The following is a 22,852-nucleotide window of genomic DNA, read 5'->3' on the forward strand; positions in this document are numbered from 1 at the left end:
CTTCAGTTTCTCTTAAAATGAAGGCTGTGTAATTATCTTTGTAATGCAATTATCGTTTGTAAATGGAAGTATCATTAAGTTTCACTTTTTTTATATATACATCTGTGTGTTTTGTACAATATATATCTCTGTAATGCTTTTCCATGTCATTTATAAATGTGTTTATTATATCCTCGCTGCCTGAGTAGATTTTGTACGGTGAATGTGAGTGTATGAAGAGGAGTAACAAAAGGAAACACACACACACACACACACTAAACGAAGTCGTCTTTATCTAGCAATGCTGTCCTTCAGAGCACCCAAAGCTTTCAAGGACAAAGTGACCCCACCAACCTCTGCTCTGTGTGCCAGGGTGGGTTGTGGGAGTGGAGGCTACACAGCTGCTCTCTCTGCTCATTACAGGAGGATGGATATGGCAGCTAGATAAAGCACACACACTCATAAGCAAGCAACCCGGGGTTTCAAGGCTGCAGCTGCAAGAAGGAATCCGAGTCCATCTCATTGATATGGATACACTGCCTCCTACATGCCAACATCGAACGTGTGGGTGCATTAATGCTCTTTAACCACCAGGTGATGCTACCGGTGCAGGATTTATTATGCTCTCTGCTCTGCTGTGGTCTATTCAGCTGTGAGCAACAACACATTTAAAGTCTCAGCAGGCTCTGCAAAGACACAATTGATAGCGACAGCAAAGCAAACCTTCATAGCAGTTCAGTGCGAGGTAAAATTAATGTAGACACAGAAGCATACATCAGTTTGTTTTTAACAGAGCAATAAAACGCACTGTTCTCTCACAACATGTCCTTATAAAAACAAAACAGAGACATCAAACCATCACTATCATGAGGAAAAAAACTGCATACAAGATTACATCACTGTTGCGGTCTGCAGCAGAATAATTTTGTCTGAGAAAGGCTGATACAGTCTCAGTAAGATGTTGCTTTGCAGCTCTGAAAAACTCCCCTCTCTTGCAGACAGTAAAGCACATGCAGTGCTGGCAATCTTTGAACTCTCCAGACAGAGCACTGTGAAATAATGTGACACGTTGAGGCCTTAGGATTAAAGGGATAGTTCGGATCTTCTGTAGTGGGGATGTGTGACATGCTCATCCACAGTCAGTGTGTTACCTACAGTAGATGGTGGTCAGCAGTACGTCCATAGAAACTAAGCAATACACTGCTGTGGACGTCGGCAGCAGCAAAACATTTTAGCCACTTAAAAAAGTAATTCGCAGTTTAAGTGTACGCCATATTGAGAATATTTTCACCACTTTACCTTGCTGCAGACAGCCCTTTTAGTTCCCAGTTTATGCTCTTGTCAAAGCCACCAAACTCCATTGACTAAAACAGCAATTTTAGCTCGCTGAACGCAGTCTAGCTATGGTCTACTGCTGCCTCGGTTTGTAAGCTTGTTTGTGTTATTGTGTGACTTTGGTGAATCGGCACTGACCTTTAAGTGTCAAAGTCACAAAATGACTTCGACACTAGCTAATCGAGGCAGAGGTAGATCAGCAGCTCCCTATTCAGCAGGGTTAAATTACTCTTTTTATCAATGGAATCTGGTTTGAAGGGAGCGATGTAACGGCTTCAGTTGCCCGTCTTTTCCTTAGGTACCTAAAACACATTTTGCCGCTGCCACCTTCCACAGCCATACATCATTTAACCTCCATGCTGGCTCTCCTACCTGCTTCTCTAAATTAGGGGCATGCCGACAGACATGTACTGCATGTAACACACTGACGATGGGTAAGAACCTCATACAACCCCACTTGAAAAAGTCTAAACTATCCCTTTAATGTGCAGAAGTTGCGCTGCTGTTGCTGCTCCTTGTGGGATATTTAGCTGGAACTACTTTGAATAACATTCAGAGCATCCTGTTGACCTTAATTTGTTGCATGTCACACCTCCTCCTCTCCCTGCTTTTCATGTCTCCACCAAAAACTATAAGGCCACATTCTAGCAGACTGTTGAATTTTTTTCCTCACATATACAGTGTATGTGTTTACCTTAATTTCTTTTTCCTAAGCTCTATACATGCTTTAAATGGAACACACCCCTCTTGGTCTTCAAACTTACATTAAGTCATTTCTAAAAATGATTAATCACTGGTTTTGGTGCATGATTAAATGCATGGTAACAACTCCTATATAAAGACCTTCTCCAGACAGAAAAAAATGTGACAAAAGATTTTTTATTTTTTGTTTAAACTCCAGGTACGACCTTGTAAAATGCAACAAAGCAGTCTCAGTAGCGCTGTGTCCTTAAATGCGGTGAGATCACAGCCTTATCTTTTGCAGCCAAACAATGCCATCTGCTGGTCCAATTATATGAAATGATACTAATTGGCTAAACGTGTTTATTAAAGTGATACTCCACCCAACATGTATGACTGGAGACTCACACTCACCTCCTGCAGGCTTGAAAAGCGGCTGTAACAAGAACATAGTTCAGTTTGCATTCATGGGTTAAAAGGACTTTCAATTTGTACTGCCACTTAAATAGTTCTGGGCGTGCTTAATTGATTGATTAATTCTAATTAATTAATACATTAATACATTGTAAATTTAAATCATATGTTGATTGATTGAATGTGCATTTGAATTATAGTACATTAAAAAGCTCAAAATTAAAAATAATGACAAAAAAGATAATTTAAATTCCCTGTTAATAACTCTGTTTAAATCATAAAATAATAATTTTCAGATAAAATAGAACTGTAATCTTTTACTCCACCTATAATCTCATAATCCATGTATCCTGCTTTAAAACTCGCATTTCCATTTCACTTTAAGATTTTAAATTGTGAAAATGTAAGCTCACTATTAAAATCTCCTGCAGCTAACCCCAGTGTCTGTCCTCCATATGCTCGGTATGTTCCAACACTGGCATTTGCATCAGTATGTGGCAAATAAATCGATTAAATAGGAGGATAATTAGACAAATTTAAGGGTTTGCTTTGTTAATAAATGAGAGTGATTGTTGAAATGCTTGTTTTATTAATAAAGTCTATGCCTTGTCAATGTGTCACACTGTTACAGAATATGCTTACATGTAGCTCAAGCCATTATGTATGTATGACAGTGGGGAATAAGGCTGCAAAATGTTAATTAATTGTATTATTAGTATTATTTATTGCCCATGTATTGATCAAGTCGCCGCTTGACCGATCCCGAACCCCAACAGAAAGGTTTGTCAAGCCGTGTGATACGACGCTCCTGATTGGCTGCTGCGGCGAGCGCTCATAAAACGCCGCACGTGATTGGTCGAAGGGGCACTCTGCTCTTTTTTTCTCGCGATTGTTTCCCGTGTGGGTTAATGGCTCCTCCTGCTAGAGATTGAGACGGAGCTGGCACCGAGCAGCGATACGGGGGGAGCTGTAACACCACGGAGGAAAAAAAGCGATTACACCCCAAATACCAGCGGGTTTTTGATCGCAGTTGTTTGGGTGTATCCGGGAAAAGGGCTGTGCGGGTGGTAGTTTGGGTAGAGGGCTAAATTTAGAAGCGGGCGGTCGAGGATAGCAGTCTATTTTTCAACAACCAACTCCCCAGATGAACTCCGTCAGAGCCACCAACAGGAGACCCAGGCGAGTGTCGAGGCCGCGCCCGGTGCAGCCCGAACGGAACAACGGGGATAGAGGTAAGCTAGGCCACTGCCAGCTAATGTTTTAACACGAAGCCGTGTCAGGCGGAACCGTCTTCACATGGCCCTCGTTTTCCGCCACTGGCCTGTTCTCCACTCCTGGAGACGGCAGGTTCAGCAGGAAAACCCGAGGCTTCTTGCTCTGTGGCTTAGGCCAGGCCGCGCTTTGTTTGGCTTGAGTGATTGGGGCTAGCTAACACCGCTAGCTAGCTTACCAGGTTATGTGGAGGTTGGGGGTTGTCTTCGCCTTAACGTAATGCGTATGTAGCTAAATGGCCAACATTAATAGCGCATATCCAGGTAACCTCAGCTTGAGGTAAAAGGATCAAGTACACAGGCTCTAACCACAATCTGCGTGTCTCCTCGGCCGTCGCATTCCCAGCTGTCACTAACGATTCCGAGGATGTAAATCTGCGGCGTCTTTGGACTGCCATTTTTGGGGTGTAACGTTAACAAAAACATTAGCAGCGAATGGGGGCAATGCTACCAGCTAGCTGCCCCCAGCTTCAAGAGGCCACACAAGATCAGCTGTGATAGATGATACGGTGTGGTTTGGATGAAATCACCGAGTCCATTTTCTGCGCTCGGGGCTGTAGTTCAAAGCTAGCGTAGCCCAGCACACTGAACCCACATCCCCTTCCTTGTTCTCGGAGCCTGCTAGCCGTAGCTCGATTTGTTTACACCGCGGATTTGCCAGCTACGCAGTTCAGTTTTTAGCCATTAGCCGCACGTCTGATCGACTTCATCTGCGGCCCTTAATTTGACAGCACCATAAAAGATGGGTCTGCTTCTGCACATACAGGACCCAGAGACAGACACGCATATTCTGCCCGATATCAGCTGTGAATGACTAGACATGAAAGGCTGGTTATGTGTCTGCAGGGGGTGCATCTGCCATTATCAATCACTAACCTTTGTCTGTCTTACCAACTATTACCATGTCTGTCAGCCTGCGCAGTGTGCATACAGCATGTGAGCTGAATACACACCGTTGTGTCATAAATGTACAGAGACTAAGAGTGTCACTGGGTAAAGTGAGATTTTGTTTGTTGTGTGTTTGAGCAAAATAGAGATGATTTAGCTTCTCAGAGACATACACAATGCTTCTTTTTTTAAATTGCATGGCCTTGCTCTATACTGCAGCCTTGTGCACTGAAGTGCCTCTTGAGAAAGTAGTGTATGTATAGGAAATCTTATTTCCCTTTTGTCCAGATGAGGAGGCTCCTGCAGCAGCTGCAGCAGAGATGGCTATTGAGGAGTCCGGTCCAGGAGCTCAGAACAGTCCCTACCAGCTTCGACGCAAGACCCTGCTTCCCAAGAGAACCGCTGCTGCCTCTGCCACCGCCTCTGCCTGCCCCAGCAAGGGCCCAATGGAGGTTAGACTGAACTATTAAAATGCATTTTTTTGTGCATCGGTTGCAGTGTGCAGGTCTACAGACTTCAGTGTGTGAATGAGAGAGGATTGCTGATTGATTGCGTCCTCCTTTGAAAGAACAATGATTTTGTGACAGAGCAGTAAATTTTCTAGTTGATTACTTAGCATTCAAGTCTTGGCATGGGGTTGATATCTTATTTCCCCTCTTTTACAGGGAGCTTCCACTTCATCAACAGAGGCCTTTGGCCATCGAGCCAAGCGGGCACGAGTGTCCGGTAAGAGCCACGACCTGCCAGGTGTGTGTTAAATCTCTGCAACTGGGGCAAGCAGACTGTTAGCGTTTTTCTCTTTAAAAAAAAAAAAAAAAAAAAATCTCCATTGATTTTTGTGTGTGTCTGCTGGTAAATCTTGTTCCTTTGCAATCCATTAAATGGCATGACTCGATAGTTTAATGTGCTTGGGTTGAAAATATTATTTCCTAAAGCTTACATTGTGAGTGTGTGTGTGTATCTGTGTGTTTTTAGCAGCCCCAGCAGAGCAATATCTGCAGCAGAAGCTTCCAGATGAGGTTGTTTTGAAGATCTTCTCCTACTTACTGGAACAGGACCTTTGTCAGGCAGCCTGCGTCTGCAAGAGATTCAGCCAGCTTGCCAACGACCCCATCCTATGGTGAGTGCTGCCGAAGAGATGGAAACTTGTCTTTTCCTGTTTCAAACATCTGTCATTAAAATTCAGTCAACTGTTGTATTTAATATTCCAGGAAGCGTCTATACATGGAGGTGTTTGAGTACACGCGTCCCATGATGCACCCTGAGCCAGGCAGGTTCTACCAAGTCAGCCCTGAGGAGCATGAACACCCAAACCCCTGGAAGGAGAGCTTCCAACAGCTGGTAAGAAAGTGTTTTCTGAAGCGAATCAATGTCTTCTCGTGGACATGGTTTATTTTATTGTCTCTCTTCCTTACATTTTCTCTATATATTAAAAATAAACAACAAGCAGCTCTGAAAAGTCATATATGGCCTTGTAGTAAAATCCATGCCTCTCAGTTGGGTAATAAAATCTGGCCTGGGAAAAGAAGTGCCTGTAAAGTTAAAACACTTTGCTCATACACATTAGAAAGAGAATCAATGTGCGTATATTTATTTTTTTAAATATCTCCATATGTACAGGGAGAAATGGAAGCATAGTTATAGCTGTATAACATGGATATGCACTCAGGGAAATGCACTTGATTAAACAGTTGATGGAAAAACAACAGTCAAATAAACTCGACTTTAAAATGGCTTTTACCTAAGTGCTTGTGTCTAATCTACAGATGCTTAAAAGTTGCTGTTTGGATTTTTGTTGGTGTATGTTTTGTTGTTATTTATTTCCCCTGCTATAACAGGGAAAGAAAGAAAGAAATCTTCATAATAAAAAATAACTGAATGGTTTAAAAGTCATTTAGCTCTTTGTTACACTATCTCTGAATTAACACACATTCAGTCATACACATGTATGAAACAACCTTAAACATCTTACATGAAAAAACGTAACTGCTTTAAAAGACTTTGTATGTCATAATTCCCTCTCTAATGTTTATTTTATGTTGCAGTTAAAACATCCACAAATTTCTTCCTCAGACAACCATATTTAGCAAACTTTGTCGCCAAAAACTACATTTTAACAAAGTTACATTTGAACACATCATGGCAACTTATAATTTACCTTCACCCAATACTCAGTTTTACTAAATCGAGTTTGAATACATCATAATGCAACTCAATGCAACCTCTGTCAGCTGTTCGTTCCAGCCACCAACTTCTAACAGCTATCGTTAACTAGCTCTCTTCCTGCCGATGTCAACACATATTTGTTGTTCACCATGTAACATTATCAGGGAAACAATAGTGTACGTCCTCTGATGCATCAGTAGCGAGTTAACTGCATCCTATCCTGCTTTTTAGCCCAACCAAAATTGATGTTGCATGACAGAAAAACATTACCTACTGCTAACGGCGAACCGCTTTTTATTTGCCATTAGGCCAGTGGCGGCCAACAAGGCAAATATCGTCTTATACTACTGTTTGGTATCGGCTACTATTGGTGCATCCTTAGAATCAGTGTCTTTGTGTTCATTTTTGGAATATCGCAATAGCCACTGGGAGAAATGGAAGCATAAGCCCTTTTCAAACAGGAATTGAGCAAATTTGCAGGAAAGCCCAATCAGTCTTTTTTCAGCATTGGCAGTATAAAAACAAAATCAGAGAGTGCACCAAAATGCCACCTGCCTACTTTTGTTTATACAGAATGCGGCTTTTTCGGGGCAGTGGGGGGCGTGAGCAAGTAACAAAACGTGTAGCGAGTGTGACATAAACAGTGACGTGGGAGGGAAGCTGCGGCCGGTCAGTCCTTCGGCGATTATTTCATAAGTTGGCCCGTTCTTCACAGTTCCCGTCATTTGACAATTAATGGTCTCTTTGTGAGGGCAAAGAGGGCGCGCAATTCCTTGTCTCCCCAGTTGCTCATCTTTACAGTGTCTGTCAGGTTTGCATTTCCCTCTTCCTACTAGCTGCTCATTCCTGCTATCAGCTGTTTCCTTTTTATCCACCGCCAGTGGGTCAAACGTGCGGCGTCATCAACAGCTCCTCCCACAAGTCATCAACAGCCCCTCCCGTGGCAGAAGGGCGCCTTGTTCATTTTAAACCAAAAAGATTCCGCCAATATGTCTACCTGTACGTGGCGGAAAATTTGGCACCTTGGATCAACTCACCAATCCGGCTCTGTGTGTCTAAACGCCTGCAGCTTGCCGGCAAAACAGACCAACATTTGCAGAAAATCTGGCAGTGTAAAAGGGGCTATAGATCATCGTTCTATAACATGGATGTGCACTGCAGACACAGGCTCGATTTCAGCAACTGTAAGCATTAAAATAAAAGAACAACAGTCAAATAAATTTGTCTTTTCAAGTGCTTTAATCTCTTATCATAATGATCTAGAAATGACAACAAACTACTGTTCCTAAGTGTCTTTTTACTGGGTTAAATTAGGTCAAAGTTTTACGACCTGTAGCTGACAAAACTCAGTTCAGTTTTACAATGAATGCTCTCAGTTCATTCACAGACAGACCACTTTAACTTAACATTGTCCGAGGTCCTCGGGGTAGCAGAAGGCAAACATGTTTGCTTCATGTAAGAGGAGAAATCAAAGTGATCACAGTCATATTGTTTCTTTTTTATAATGATCACTTGACTCTAAAGGTTTTGCAGGGGTCCTGCCTCTTGCTACTGTTGCATACAAAGTTGTTCTGTGGATCTCAGTGGTTACCAATTTAGGGTTCAGGGGTTGCCGGACAGGAACCAGTAGGTAAGGGGTCACACGCAAACATTACTTTGTTTTAAAGGGTCGCAATCCAAAAACATCTTGAACCACTGATGTACACGGACTGTGTTGTGTTTTCTGGTATCTTCTCGTGTTGCACATTCAATTTGCACTGTTTTCTATTTAAAAACTGTCTGGAAGGGCTCCACAGTGAATCAAAACATCATAGAAATTACATCTGGCCAAGTGCAAAATCCAAATAGCAGGAGCTGTATTTTTTTGATATAGGTTAATCTGTCACAACATAATAGTAGAAATGAAGCATTATTGTGCTGCAGAGATGCCCGGCCTATAAATCATATTTCAGATGTATGGGAACATGCTTGTTTGGTACACACCCCAGCAAAAATCACATCACCGCCATCATTTTTATATTTTTTTCAGTGAAAATGAAATGCACAAATTACAATTCCCACTCAAATCACTACCCACAGTCACATTCATTCATCCATTTTCTGTAACACCTTATCCTGTTGGGGTCACAGGGGGCTGCAGCCTATCCCAGCTGACACTGGGTGAGAGGCAGGGTACACCCTGGACAGGTCACCAGACTATCACAGGGCTGACACATAGAGACAGACAACCATTCACACTCACATTCGCTCCTACGGACAATTTAGAGTCACCACTTAACCTGCATGTCTTTGGACTGTGGGAGGAAGCTGGAGTACCCAGAGGAAACCCACGCTGACTTCTCACACAAGGCCTCCCCCACTAGGTTTTCTGATGACCCTGTTGATGCTTTGGCGTGCTCACCAGCGACACATTTTGACTTTTGGTGTTTTCTGTGTTGCAGTACAAAGGCGCTCATGTAAAACCAGGCTTTGCCGAGCATTTCTACAGTAACCCCGGCAGATACAAAGGCAGAGAGAATATGCTGGTAAGAAAAAACTCTTCAGGATTTATTTCATAGCACTGACACTTATGCAAAGCACAGCTAATGTAAACACGCGCTTGCTTCCCCAAACTGCCTTGTGATGAATAGTAGGCGTGTGTATTCTGCCTGTAAGTGTTTGTACCTTCTCTCCTGCAGTATTATGACACCATTGAGGATGCGCTGGGCGGAGTACAAGAGGCCCACTTTGACGGCCTAATCTTCGTCCACTCTGGCATCTATACGGATGAGTGGATTTATATAGAGTCCCCCATCACCATGATCGGTGCAGGTAAGCATATTTCTTGCAATGAAAAGTACAAAAGACTTTAGCTCGGTCAGTGCTTGTGCTGCACGCAATCAATACCTCTCTTAAAAAGACAGGATACACTCTGTGTTTGTCCATATGTATGAAGACGCTGATGAGTATTCTCTGCTTTCCCCTCAGCTCCCGGTAAAGTAGCAGACAAGGTGGTGATAGAGAACACAAGAGACTCAACGTTTGTCTTCATGGAGGGCTCAGAGGACGCCTATGTGGGATACATGACCATCAAGGTAAACAAGATCTTGTTTTCTCTTGATGTGACCTCTTTTCAAACAAACTGGGCTGTATATTAACGATCCTGTTCGGCAGTGTGATTACTGGGCTCCACCGTTAAGCTATTTAGGCACACTGAGAAAGCCCACTTGAGTCTCTGATGTATTATTTATTAATAGTTGAGGATAAAATTATGATTATATCCCAAACTGGGACTTCTGGGATTCTGTAAATACGAACCACAAATGAAGCGAACAACAAACACGAGCCTTGTAACGATGCTCCTGGGCTCCCGATAATAACCCTAAACTGTGTGGTCAACAAGGAAATTTCTCTCCGCAGTTGACAGAGTTGTCACCTGGTTACACTCAGCTTCCATCTTAAATCTGACATTTTGTCCACAAATCACCAGAGATCAAGACCTGTATCTCTCATTCTAAGTTCACACTGATACGTAGCCATGCCAATATACTTGTTTTGCAGTGCCCGTCTTGTCTGTAACACTTGATATTGTTATTACTCCTCATTGGTTCGGGTGCACTGCGTGACAAGAGCTTGACAGCAGCGCTAGTCCAGCCTGTGGCGCTGATTGGCTGATCATTAAACTCCCAGTGGTGCTCATTGGATCGTTTTTTTATTTCAACCAAGAAACTGATGTTTCATGTCATGATGCCAGATGAATCAGCCAACTCGAACTCGGTGGAGCGTTCCAAAGATCCAGACCCGCAAAATTGCTGTATAGAACTTTCAAAAGATAGATTGTCATTATAGTTGTCGTATTTTTCATCTCAGATTGATTTGCTGATCAGTTTTGGAAAGAAGAAATAGTTTTTGCACAGTGTGATGGCTTTAGAAAAATGACACCATCAGCGTTTAGATTAGCTCCCTATAAGCCTCACTTTCACTGTGCAACTCTGTCTGCCTTTAAGTACGATGTCTCCGAGTAAAGGAAGGCTCGATTTACGGCACAAAGGAAGTGCATCAACCATTGTGCAACCAAAACAAGAAGAGGATAGCTTTTTTCTTCTGTAGCTATCCTTACTTGCCAAAGAGTATCGATGTAAGTTCTTTGGAGTTACCAGTAGAGCAGCACCAAATGTAAAGTTTAGAAGCTTCTATTAAGGGTTTCAAATGAAGTCTTGAATGTCTGTCGTCATATTTTATGAAGTCAGAATTCACAATTTGAATAAAGTGATTTATCGTATTACATGAGTTAGTAATTAAGTTTTCTTTAATGATTAGATTTGTTTGTTTGTTGTCGCCAACAAACATGGATTGAAGCACACTATCTCTTCAGATAAAAACATTTTATGAGTTTTGGAAATTATTAAATCGATCTTTTTGTAATAAATTTTGACTTTCTGATCACATCTTTTGGATCACATGAGTCGGAAACAGTCTTACGCAGCCACCACTGGAATGTATTTCCACATATAGTTAAATGCTAGTAAAATAAGCTTATCCTAATGTGCACCGTGCAGACGTGCTGGGTTTAAACAGGAAAGAAAGCTGATCAGCAGTCAAATGTTGATTTATAATTCGAATGTCAACATAATGAATGATGCTTCAAACTATTTGGTGCAGACGGCAGAACAACCCAAGTGACTGGAAAACAAAATGCACTTTTATAATGCAAGCTAGACAGTTTTGATATGAGCCGTGTACCATATTATGAAGCTCAGGTGCTAGACATGAACGTAATCTAATAATAGATTTGTCAGAGTTTAATCAGCGTCATCCAATTCCAATCTGTGTTAGTTATCTGGGTGGTTTTGTCTGAAAGTTAAACCAGCTAAAACAAGTTATGAGACAAATGTTTTCTATAATGTTAACGTTTCTCATCGGGTGCAGATTCTTCAGTGACAAAAAAAATACCCTCCCTGTATGTGACACTATCGATTATTCTGTCTCGTGGTGTAAGATATCGCCGTTTCCTGGTTGTTTCCTGTCTTCGGCTACAAGTATCAGTGGCACTAATGCCTCCAGTGGGGAGAGTCCGGTGTGGATATGGTGGGTGGAAAGAAGCTTGATGTGTTGTCAGTAAGCGCAGCCACTGTCTGACCTCTGCTGCTCTTCTCTCCTCAGTTTAATCCTGACGATAAGTCGGCGCAGCACCACAACGCCCACCACTGTCTGGAGATCACGGTCAACTGCAGCCCCAACATCGACCACTGCATCATCCGCTCCACATGCACAGGTAACACACACACTGACCACTTGTTACTGGGGGAGGCAGCAGTGACATGAACACCAGTTTACAGATGCAGCATTGGCTCCACAAATGACACATTTGCTTTCATGATTTCAGAATTTTTGGCATGTTGCTAAATGATGCGGGTGTTCATTATGTCCCAGGATGAGAGACTAAATTGTCATTTGGGTCTTGGACTATGCTGAAACACCCCCCCTTCAAAACCCTGGAGCAGTAGGATTTTTTTGGCAACTACTTTTATTATAGTGGTTTGTTCTCTCTCATGAAACATTTTGGGTTCTTGGGTTGCAGCTATGGGAAATCTGGAACACTCTGCCAGTATTGCACGGTTTAACAAAACCCCTCTTGTACTGACGCTTAGTTTCCATCAGCCTGGGTCATGTGATTTAGTGTCTTTACGTGTATCGTGTGATGAAGACCATGTAGGAGGACATGTCACAGCATATTTAGCATTAATAAATTATATGGAATCTACTTAAACCTAGAAAATATTTGTCTTTGAGTACAGTGTGTCAGTTCTTGTTTTCTGGCGTGTAAATACACAGTGTTGGGTTATGTGACTCGTGCATTAAAATCCAGACAGCTCTAGTCCTGCTAGTAACTACGTCATACATGTCTTGCGAGCAGTTGACCCACGTGTTTGATATACTGTGTGAGCATGTGTGTGCACGTAGTCATGGTAAATGTGATGGATAAGTGTTGGTTGGTGAGCCCCAGGGTTAGTTGTCCTTTCCTGATTGGCTGATGATACTTCATGGGGGTGCAGGAATGAAACTACTGACCCAGGCTAATTATTTGGCCACAAGGAGGTGCTCAAGGATTATTTCAAAGAGACATTTCACCCCAGAATAACTGTAGAGGTGTCTGTCTTCTCTCCAGTATAATTGAACTAGATGGCACTCGGCTTGTGGTGCTCAAAGCGCCAAAGAATACATTTAACAGCAATGTGTCTCCAGAAATCATGACCTGGTTACTCAAGATAATCCGCAGACCTTGTTGTGAGCAGTTTCATGTAGGAACTATTGTCTTTGTACCAAACTACACCGAAAAAAAACCCGTATTACCGTGCAGAGGAAAAGGTGCAGCTACTCACGGACAAGAGGCTGTTATGCTAGGCTAGCTCGGTGGTGCTAGGTGAGCTAGCAGTAGATGCACGCTTCGCTCTGTGTGGTGATTGGGTTGGCAGGTGTAGTTCAGTAGCCATTAAATCGTTCCTACCTGAAACTACTCACAACAAGGTCTGTGGATTATCTTGAGTAACCAGGTCATGATTTCTGGAGAGACACAGTTTTGTTAAATGTATTTTTTGGCGCTTTGAGCACCACAAGCCAACTGCAATCTAGTTCCATTATATAGGAGAGAGGGCAGACATCTCTATGGACAATATCTCCAATACTCAGCAACTCGCAGCGGAAAAACCTTTGTAGTTGATTTGGGGTGAACTGTCTGTTACGTGGCCATTTGAACAATAGGGATTCAAGTCTTTCTAAAAATATATAAAACTTCTGTCCATGTCATTGTAGATTTAATACCATGTTTCTGTTATTTGACTGTGATAATGGAAGTGCTTGCAGCTCTACTGTAGTGTAACGCTTCTGTTGTTTTCCCCTGTGTTTAGTGGGTTCAGCTGTGTGTGTGAGTGGCCAGGGAGCGTGTCCGACCATCAAACACTGCAACATCAGTGACTGTGAGAACGTAGGACTGTACATTACAGATCACGCACAGGTAAGAAATTACTGTTCTCCTTCGATTTTAACACAAATCATTTGCTGTGAATGCACAAATGCTTCTCACAGCCCTCTGACTCCGCGTCCTCTTGTCTGTTTTCAGGGCATTTATGAAGACAATGAAATCAGCAACAATGCGCTAGCAGGAATTTGGGTGAAAAACCACGGTAATCCCATCATTAGACGTAACCACATCCACCACGGACGAGATGTCGGAGTGTTCACCTTCGATCACGGCATGGTAAATGAATAATAGCAGCTGTATCGTGTCATACATTTCACCTGAAGAAGCACTGCAGACTGTCTAACACATGTCATCTTTTCAGGGTTACTTTGAGAACTGTAACATCCACAGAAACCGCATAGCAGGCTTTGAGGTAAAGGCCTACGCCAACCCCACAGTGGTGCGCTGTGAGATCCATCACGGCCAAACGGGAGGCATCTACGTCCACGAGAAGGGGCGGGGACAGTTTATAGAGAACAAAATCTATGCCAATAACTTCGCCGGGGTGTGGATCACGTCCAACAGCGACCCAACGATACGGTGAGGACACACTTCACACAGGAAAGCATTTGTGGTAAACCCAAGGAGGGATTTAGGAACTGGTTGGGTGCAAAATTAGAGTTCAGTGAAGACGGCCAACATGGCTGATATCGATGAGGACGTCTGTCTCCATGCGCATGTTTTTCCAAGATTGTGACAATTTCTCTTTTCCTTATATATCCAGGGGAAATGCTATATTCAACGGTAACCAAGGAGGGGTGTACATATTTGGAGATGGACGGGGTTTGATAGAGAGTAATGATATCTATGGTAACGCCTTGGCGGGAATCCAGATCCGAACCAACAGCTGCCCCATTGTACGGCACAACAAGATCCACGATGGACAGCACGGGGGCATCTATGTGGTAAATACACTCTTCAGTTTGGTTAAAACCTATCCTATCCCCAACTACAGATTATTTTTCTGATTTTAAAAAAAAGCTCAGACTCCCCCTGTCAGAGGTTTTTGGCAGCTGATCCAGCTTTGCGTTTCAGCACGAGAAAGGCCAGGGGGTGATCGAGGAGAACGAGGTTTACAGCAACACGCTGGCTGGAGTCTGGGTGACCACAGGCAGCACTCCTGTCCTCCGCAAGAACCGCATCCACAGTGGCAAACAGGTAAGATCAACACGATCAAACATTTCCCATTTAAAACCTACATAAAGCCTCAAGTAATCTGATTTAATTTCCTCTGCAGATGAAATAGAGTTGAATAAAAAAATCCTTTATTGACATTGTACAGAATACCAATGCAGGCTCTAAAATTATAAGTAAAATAAATGCAAGTCATTGTTTCCCATGCATTTTTTAAGTAGTGGCAGCCCGCCATAATATCAACATTGGCCTCCACATATTTATTCTTTACGATTACAAGGAGCAGTGTGTAGCATTAAGGATTCAGTGGCATCTAGCAGTGAAGATTGTTGATTGTACTCCTGCTTAGCATTCCATCAGTGTTAATTGTTCAGGAGGTTTTTATTGGGAGCCGAATTATTCATTGAGGTCTCTTGGTCTCCAAAACAAACGGACCAGGTGATTTTAAACCAGTAAAACACTGAATAAAACAGTTTTAAGTTTTAAAAAAAGGTGTTTTCCCAATGCCTGTCACGGTGGAGGGGCTGCTAACTATGGTGGCTGTGTGAAAACGCAAATGGCCCTATCTAGAGCCAGTGTTTGGTTTGTCCGCTCCGACTCCATGGACAAGGACCTGCTCCCTGTGTAGATATTAAGGGCTCAATGATTCTTATTTTAAGGTGATTATAAACTAAAGAAAACATACTTACTATATTGTATTCCATTTCTCCCAACATCTTCCCCCAAATCCTATAAAGCAGACCTTTAAAATCTGATAGGTGTCTGCAGTCACCTGTGAAGTGCTGTAAAGTTTAGTTGATTCAAAACACACATTAAACACACATTAAACATGGCTTAATAGAGACAGTTTCAAACACAAGTACGCAAATCAGCTTCACTATAACTCGCAGCATTCACAGACAAACACTTGTCTTTATCTGGACACATTTTCCCCACAAATACAACATGCTAACGTCATTAGCACAAGCCTATGGCATTTTACATTGTATAAATTAGCCTAGTGTTGAGCGATCTTTTCCTCTACTCATATTAGGGACAACAGCAACATTTAACAAAGGTAACGTTACATAATTCAGCTCCATTACAACTCACAAGGTTCACTGACAAAACAACTGTCTTATACTAATTTTCTGTGGAGGTGCACGTCGGGCTACAGTAGGCTGATTCGACACAGAAGGATAAATTCAGCTTTGAAGGAATGCTCTCCCTAGCTCCGTGTTCAGTTGAATTTGTGAAGGGGAAAAAAAAAACAGTTTTTTGTTTAGAACACAAAAGTCATATGGACAGTGAAGTATTCTTTTTATGTACTTAATATGTACTTTATATCTATGACGTCCTGACTGCTGTTCATCTAATCTCCTGAATGATCATCTGTCCCTTTTTTCTTAGGTTGGCGTGTATTTCTACGACAACGGGCACGGTGTGTTGGAAGACAATGACATCTACAATCACATGTACTCTGGCGTACAAATAAGGTAACAATTAGCCATTATCAGCAGTGTTTTCACTTAACATACAAAATAAGAGACACTTTGTTAAACCAGATGATTCTACATGAAAGCATTGACACGTTACAGATTTTCTTTTCCCACTCAGTTGTACAAGAGTCAAATAGTTGTTGTTGAATCTTGACAGGACGGGGAGCAACCCAAAGATCAGGCGCAACAAGATATGGGGAGGCCAGAATGGAGGGATTTTAGTCTACAACTCAGGTCTGTATTTCTCACTCTGCTGCAGCTCTGCTTGTCTCGTATGTAGTGAAGGTGTCTAATGCTGCTGTTTGACACAACAGGTCTGGGCTTCATCGAGGACAATGAGATCTTTGACAATGCCATGGCCGGGGTGTGGATCAAGACGGACAGCAACCCCACACTGAGACGGAATAAGATTCATGACGGCAGAGATGGAGGCATCTGCATCTTCAATGGAGGCAGAGGTATTTTGACACAATCTGTAGCCAGATGATTTAGAAAAAAACATCTCACAGCTTGCTCCTGTAAAGTGGGATTTAAAGTTGGGCGGCAGACCCTATGCAAGTCGCCTACGCCATTGTGAGCATTTATACTTGTGCGGTGGTGTGTCTGTGTCACTCTGCAGTTACACCTCCAAAACACTAGTCGGCGATGGAGGTTTCTTCAAGGTGCTGTAAAGTTTAGTTGAGTCAAAACACACATTAAACACACATTAAACATGGCTTAATAGAGACAGTTTAAAACACAAGTACACAAATCAGCTTCACTATAACTCGCAGCATTCACAGACAAACACTTGTCTTTATCTGGACACATTGTCCCCACAAATACAACATGCTAATGTTACTAGCACAAGCCTATGGCATTTTACATTGTATGAATTAGCCTAGTAGCTAGCCGTCTTTCCCTCTTCTTATATGAAGCCAGGGACAATAGCAACATTTAGCAAAGGTAACGGTACATAATTTGGCTGCATTACAACTCAGAAGGTTCACTGACAAAACAACTGTCTTATACTAAACACGTTTTCCAAACAAATATAACATATTAACATTACTAGCACAACCCTATAGCATTTTACATTGTATAAATTAGCCTAGTGACAAGCGGAGATTTCCTCTGCTCATATGAAGCCAGGATAAATCACACACAAGACTTAAAATGCTATTTTTGTGGAGGCTTTATTGACTATAATAGACAGGAGGTCTGCGTCACCGCGATTAGTAGTTAACATTTCTGGGGAGGTGCACGTCAGTCTATGGCGTAGGTTATGGCATCGATTCAACGCAGAAGTATAAATTCCGCCCAAGTCTACAGTTTGAACCATGACATTGTTATCTCTGTAGGTCTGCTGGAAGAGAACGACATCTTCAGGAACGCACAGGCTGGTGTGCTCATCAGCACCAACAGCCACCCGATACTCCGCAAGAACCGCATTTTTGACGGCTTCGCTGCAGGTATGCTTTTTTTTTCAAAAGTAGCTTCATGTAAGCACATAATGTCTCAGTGTATGTTTCCTTTTGGTGCTGATGACTCATTTCTTTCCCCTCTCCAGGTATTGAAATCACTAACCATGCCACAGCCACACTCGAGGGCAACCAGATCTTCAACAATCGTTTTGGAGGCCTGTTTCTGGCCTCTGGAGTCAACGTCACCATGAAAGGTAACTAGCTGCATTAAAGCTTCGCCCAGTCTGGTTACAACATGTCTGTATCTGCTTTCTGATCGTATTTTCTGTCCCTCCTGTGTCAGACAATAAGATTCTGAATAACCAGGATGCCATTGAGAAGGCAGTGAGCAGGGGACAGTGCCTCTACAAGATCTCCAGCTACACCAGTTACCCCATGCACGACTTCTACAGGTAACTTGCGTCCGATAAAGAGTACAGCATGTTTTTAGAACACTTAAGTAGAGCTGAAACGATTAATGCTGGCCAAAACCACTTTCACTACCACAGCCAAATTTCCAACATCAGAATAAGTTGCTCGATGGATTGAAGATATTTGATCGTGCAGCTGCAGCAAGGACAGTGTCTTTGTCCACGGGACGCCCGCTCTAACCACTAAGCTTTTAGACGCCCTGGACAGGCCCTTTTTAAGACGTCACCTTGGTCTTTAGGACCATTTGTATTGATTTTATTTTCCATAATTGTGTGAACGAATCTGTTTTGCCTCCCCAGGTGTCACACCTGTAATACAACAGATAGGAACGCCATCTGTGTAAACTGCATCAAAAAATGCCACCAAGGGCACGATGTAGAGTTTATACGGCACGATCGGTAAGACATTCTTGGCTCCTTCTTAACATTTTTTCTGACCAACAATTGTTTTATTTATTTGAGGGAATGAATTAGGGAAGTTATGTTTCTGTTAATTTAAAAAAAACCCTGAAAATTAGTTTTATTTTCTGGCACTTATTTGAGGCGACTGGTTCCTAATCTGTGACGTCTGTCCCCTCCAGGTTTTTCTGTGACTGTGGAGCAGGAACGTTGTCCAACCCATGCACGCTGGCCGGAGAGCCCACACACGACACAGACACTCTGTATGACTCGGCGCCACCCATCGAGTCCAACACGCTGCAACATAACTGAAGGCGTCCGGTCCAGTTACACTCTCTCACACAAGCATATAAACACATTACATCGCACCACAGCCACACACCCACACGTACACACCCACACACAGTCACATACACACATCCACTTGCAGCCATAAGGACCCAGAGAGACTCTGTGATTGCGGCGCTCTCAGATGGGATCGAGGTGAAAGAGGCTGCAGAGGAAGCAGCTTCCTGCCCGCTGCAGTCGAGACACGCTGCAGCGGCGGCAGGCTCCACCAGAGGGAGCAGAGGAGCTGAGGTAGACTGACAGAACGGCCACAAGAGATTTCCTCACTGGAGTATTTCTTATTGCAGTCTGTAGACAAAGAAGAAGAGAAGGGCTACGCAGAGGGGCTGTCGATGGCGCCACTTTGGCAGCGCGTGAAGATCCCCCACCCCCACCCCACACACCCCTGGTGTTAATCCTCGGCTCCCAGCCCACTTTTTCTTCTTCTTCCTCACAAGAACTGCTGTCAAAGAGACTTCCTGCTTCCTCGCAGCTGCCATCCCCATTGGCTGCCCAGGCAGTTGTAACTAGGCAACGGATGGGCGGATGTTGCTCTGTTGTGTGTGGATAAAGAGCAAGATTGTGTGTGTGATGGAGCACTTGGGCTTTTTTAAGAAAAAAAAATGTTCTGATCAATGGATTTTATTTCGATGCTTTCTCATGTAGTTTTGTATTTTCAAGCAAAAAGCTGACTGTATTTGAATGTCTTTTATTTTATTATATATTATTATAATAATTATTATTTTTTCTTTGGTTAGCATCCCTCCTCCCTCCCCGACTCCAAGGCAGAGTGCAGAGACTCAAACGTCCCAGTGGTGAAAGTTCTTTCTGTGAAAGAGAATCTCGTTTAAACACTAAAAACCCTCTCCAGTATATTAGCTTAAACGGCAGGTGGAGGGGCTCCACGCTTGTATAAAGGTGTGTATGTGAGTGTGTAAATGTGTGTTGTGTACAGTGAAAGTTGTGCGTGTGTATATGTTTATAAGTTGATGCAGTCAGTGTTTTGTGGAGAGGGTTTCAATGGGAGGCGTCAGAGCTCCTTTGAGCTGGAACTGAAGAGTCAGTCTGCAGTCCTTCTCCCCACCCCGACCCCCACCCCCGTCCTCCTCCCCCTTCTCTCCCCCGTGTATCGTGGTGACTGTGGCTCCTCATGCAGCCTGAATCGTATGCATGTACCATAACATCTAGACTTAATATATTGTGAAGTATTCAATAACCATTATGTAGATGCTAGTTGGAATTCAAAAAGGGGTATACTTTCTTAGAAAGACAAAAAAGAAAACAGGAAACTGGCCATTTCTAAGAAAATAAAACTTTATTAGATCACAGGTGTCTGTCTTTAAATTCACGTCCTGCAGAATTACTAAGAAATGTTTGGTTTTATGCAACAAAATGCCCCCGGGGAACCCCCAGGAGTAGAGAAGGGAATTGATGTGATTTTATTAATACCAGTGCCATCGATACCCAGTGTTCCCATGTTTTCGTGGACAAAATTTTAAAGCTTTTCAATGACTTTTCAAGGATCCATAATTTTTTTTGTCTTGACAGACTTGCAGTCTCTTAAAACTCAATTTCAGCTAGCTTGCATACATGAAAGGAGACAGACGTGGGGTAAAAATAAGGAAACGCACTTGATGGTAAACAAAACGTCACTTTGACTGACACTAGAGCTTCATGACATGAACAACTACAGAGAATAAATGTGCTCTTACGTAACGTGGACACAACAAAATTCCACGACTTCAAAATGTTTCTTATGCATTCCATGGCTTTTTCAGGCCTGGAAACTGTGATTGACTGTTCCAGGTTTTCCATGACAGTGGGAACCATGGATTCCCTTGTTGATCCCTGATTACTTTTCTATGTGGAAGGAAAGTAGGGAATGTTTCCCATGGTCATGGAAAACCTGGAAAAGTCATGGAATTAGTGAATGGACTGCACTCGTGGAGCGCCTTCCAGTCTTCTGACCACTCAAAGCACTTGTGCACTACATGTCACATTCACACGCTGATGGTTGAGGCTACAAAACATGGCACCACCTGCTACTCAGTAACCACACATGCACTCATTGCCAGTGCATGCTCTCCCTCATGAGCCACAGCCGCCCCAAAACACTGACGGTTTTGGAAAAGTCATGGTATGTTGTTTTGTTGAACGAAATAGTACAGTAATCTTCCGCTGTGAGCAACCTTCCATGCAATTCAGCGCAACAACAAATCTATGTCTGTAGCTGTCAGTGTATCGTAGCTCTAAAACGCACCTGTGTGGTGTTTTATTATTGTATGTTGCTTTATTTTCTCTCAAGCTGAAATTAGGTTTGAGAAGAGTTTGAATCTCACGCTGGCCAAGATTTTAAAAATGTTTTATTATAAGTCCTTGAAAAGTCATGAAAATGTTACGAAATTTTGTCCCTGGAAATGTGTTAAGAGTGGGCCTACTCAGGTTCTCAGCTTAACACAACTGTTACCTAAGTCTGAACATAGAGAAGAAACAAGGCATGCATGTCACTCAGGCTCAAAGCTCCACTACTAACGATATTTCTGACGTGGGGCTAGTGTTCTAACAGGATATTTTTCTTTCTGTTGGAAAACAGTGGTACTTGTGTGTAGTGTCTCAAATCAGTGGCGTTCCTGGTATTCAAGTCGATGTTGTATAAAAAGATGTTTTGGCATATTGCTGATGATACACCCTTACCTGAAATGATCATTTTACAGACATTACAAGCAGCACTGTTAACATCTGTCTTCGTGAAACGAAGCCACTTGGGACCGTTTCTTCCCCTACGCCACGACTCATGTTTGTTGCTAGTTTTCAGCAGCGCAGGCACGAGTTTGACGTCTTTGTTTTGTAATATGCAACTGTCGGAAAAACATGCTGACGGCAAGGAAAGGATTTATAAGTGTGGACATATGCAGGTGGTTTGCGGCAGAGTGTGAAGCAGTCGAGATGAGAGTCAGCACCTCCAAATCTGAGGCCATGGTTCTCGGCCGGAAACCAGTGGATTACCCCCTCTGGGTTTGGAGAGTTCCTGCCTCAAGCTTGTTGACGAGTGAGGGTACAATGGAGCGTGAGCTGGATCGGCAGTTTGGTGCAGTGATATAGGCGCCACCCCGGATCGCCATGGTGAAGAGGGAGCTCAGCTGGAAGGCGAAGCTTTCGATTGACTGGTCCATCTACGTCCCAACCCTCACCTGTGGTCATGAGCTCTGGGTAGTGACTGAAAGAATGACATCGCAGATACAAGCAGCTGAAATGAGTTTCCTCTGTGGGGTGGCTGGGCTCAGCCTTAGAGATAGGATGAGGAGCTCACACAGCTGGAGGGAGCTCGGAGTAGAGCCGCTGCTCCTTCATGTTGAATGGGGTCCGTTGAGGTGGTTCGGGCATCTGATCAGGATGCCTCCTGGGCGCCTCCCTTTAGAGGTGTTCCGGGCACGTCCCACTGGTAGGAGGCCCCGGGGCAGACCCAGAACACGCTGGAGGGATTACATATCTCATCTGGCCTGGGAACGCCTTGGGGTCCCTAGGAGGCGCTGGAAAGTGCTGCTGGGGAAGGGACATCTGGGGTGCTTCGCTTGGCCTGCTGCCCCCATGACCCAGCTTCAGATAAGCAGATGAAAATGGATGGATGGACGTGTACGATTCAAACTGATCAATTTGGTACTGTTTCTCGATTCCGATCCCCACCCAGAAGGCAATAGTCTAGTTCGCTAAGGAGCTAAGGCCTGCACACATTTTAAGGAAATAGGTCAGTCAAGGGAAATAGTTATCCACAAGCAGCATCATGTTTTAAGTGTTTTGTGACACTGCGTTTCCAAAGAAACCTGATGCTATTGCACAGCTCTTGATGCGCTGACAGTAACTAGATCCAAAAAACCCCACAAACTCACCAGCAAATACAGAAACAATT

The 22,852-nt window shown here is 43.2% G+C and overlaps 1 protein-coding gene across 4 annotated transcripts; it reads left to right on the plus strand.

The window, feature by feature from the left end:
• The first annotated feature begins 3,305 nt into the window (after window positions 1-3,305).
• fbxo11b (F-box protein 11b) lies at window positions 3,306-20,271 on the plus strand. 4 transcript variants are annotated; one of them, XM_049564035.1, is made up of 22 exons: window positions 3,306-3,641; window positions 4,857-5,020; window positions 5,234-5,315; window positions 5,544-5,688; window positions 5,780-5,909; window positions 9,176-9,259; window positions 9,413-9,545; window positions 9,702-9,808; window positions 11,877-11,988; window positions 13,622-13,728; window positions 13,834-13,971; window positions 14,057-14,274; window positions 14,459-14,639; window positions 14,770-14,892; window positions 16,258-16,343; window positions 16,504-16,580; window positions 16,661-16,804; window positions 17,687-17,797; window positions 17,896-18,003; window positions 18,093-18,201; window positions 18,520-18,618; window positions 18,801-20,271. In XM_049564035.1, the coding sequence occupies exons 1-22, from the start codon at window positions 3,554-3,556 to the stop codon at window positions 18,928-18,930; spliced, it is 2,676 nt and encodes an 891-aa protein (XP_049419992.1). In that variant the 5' UTR covers window positions 3,306-3,553; the 3' UTR covers window positions 18,931-20,271. The 4 variants fall into 4 exon arrangements, with proteins under 4 accessions (XP_049419992.1, XP_049419993.1, XP_049419995.1 ...); XM_049564036.1 differs by having other exon boundaries at window positions 5,547-5,688; XM_049564038.1 differs by having other exon boundaries at window positions 5,234-5,294.
• The last annotated feature ends 2,581 nt before the right edge of the window (window positions 20,272-22,852 follow it).

The sequence above is a fragment of the Epinephelus fuscoguttatus genome, linkage group LG20 (genome assembly GCF_011397635.1).
Source record: "Epinephelus fuscoguttatus linkage group LG20, E.fuscoguttatus.final_Chr_v1".
NCBI lineage: Eukaryota > Metazoa > Chordata > Actinopteri > Perciformes > Serranidae > Epinephelus > Epinephelus fuscoguttatus.

Excerpts from the sequence above, each read along its gene's own strand:
- fbxo11b (XM_049564035.1), top strand. The coding sequence starts at position 3,554 with ATGAACTCCGTCAGAGCCACCAACAGGAGACCCAGGCGAGTGTCGAGG. Across the intron at positions 5,910-9,175 it reads AGGAGAGCTTCCAACAGCTG|TACAAAGGCGCTCATGTAAA; the intron begins GTAAGAAAGTGT and ends TCTGTGTTGCAG. Across the intron at positions 14,275-14,458 it reads AACAGCGACCCAACGATACG|GGGAAATGCTATATTCAACG; the intron begins GTGAGGACACAC and ends TTATATATCCAG.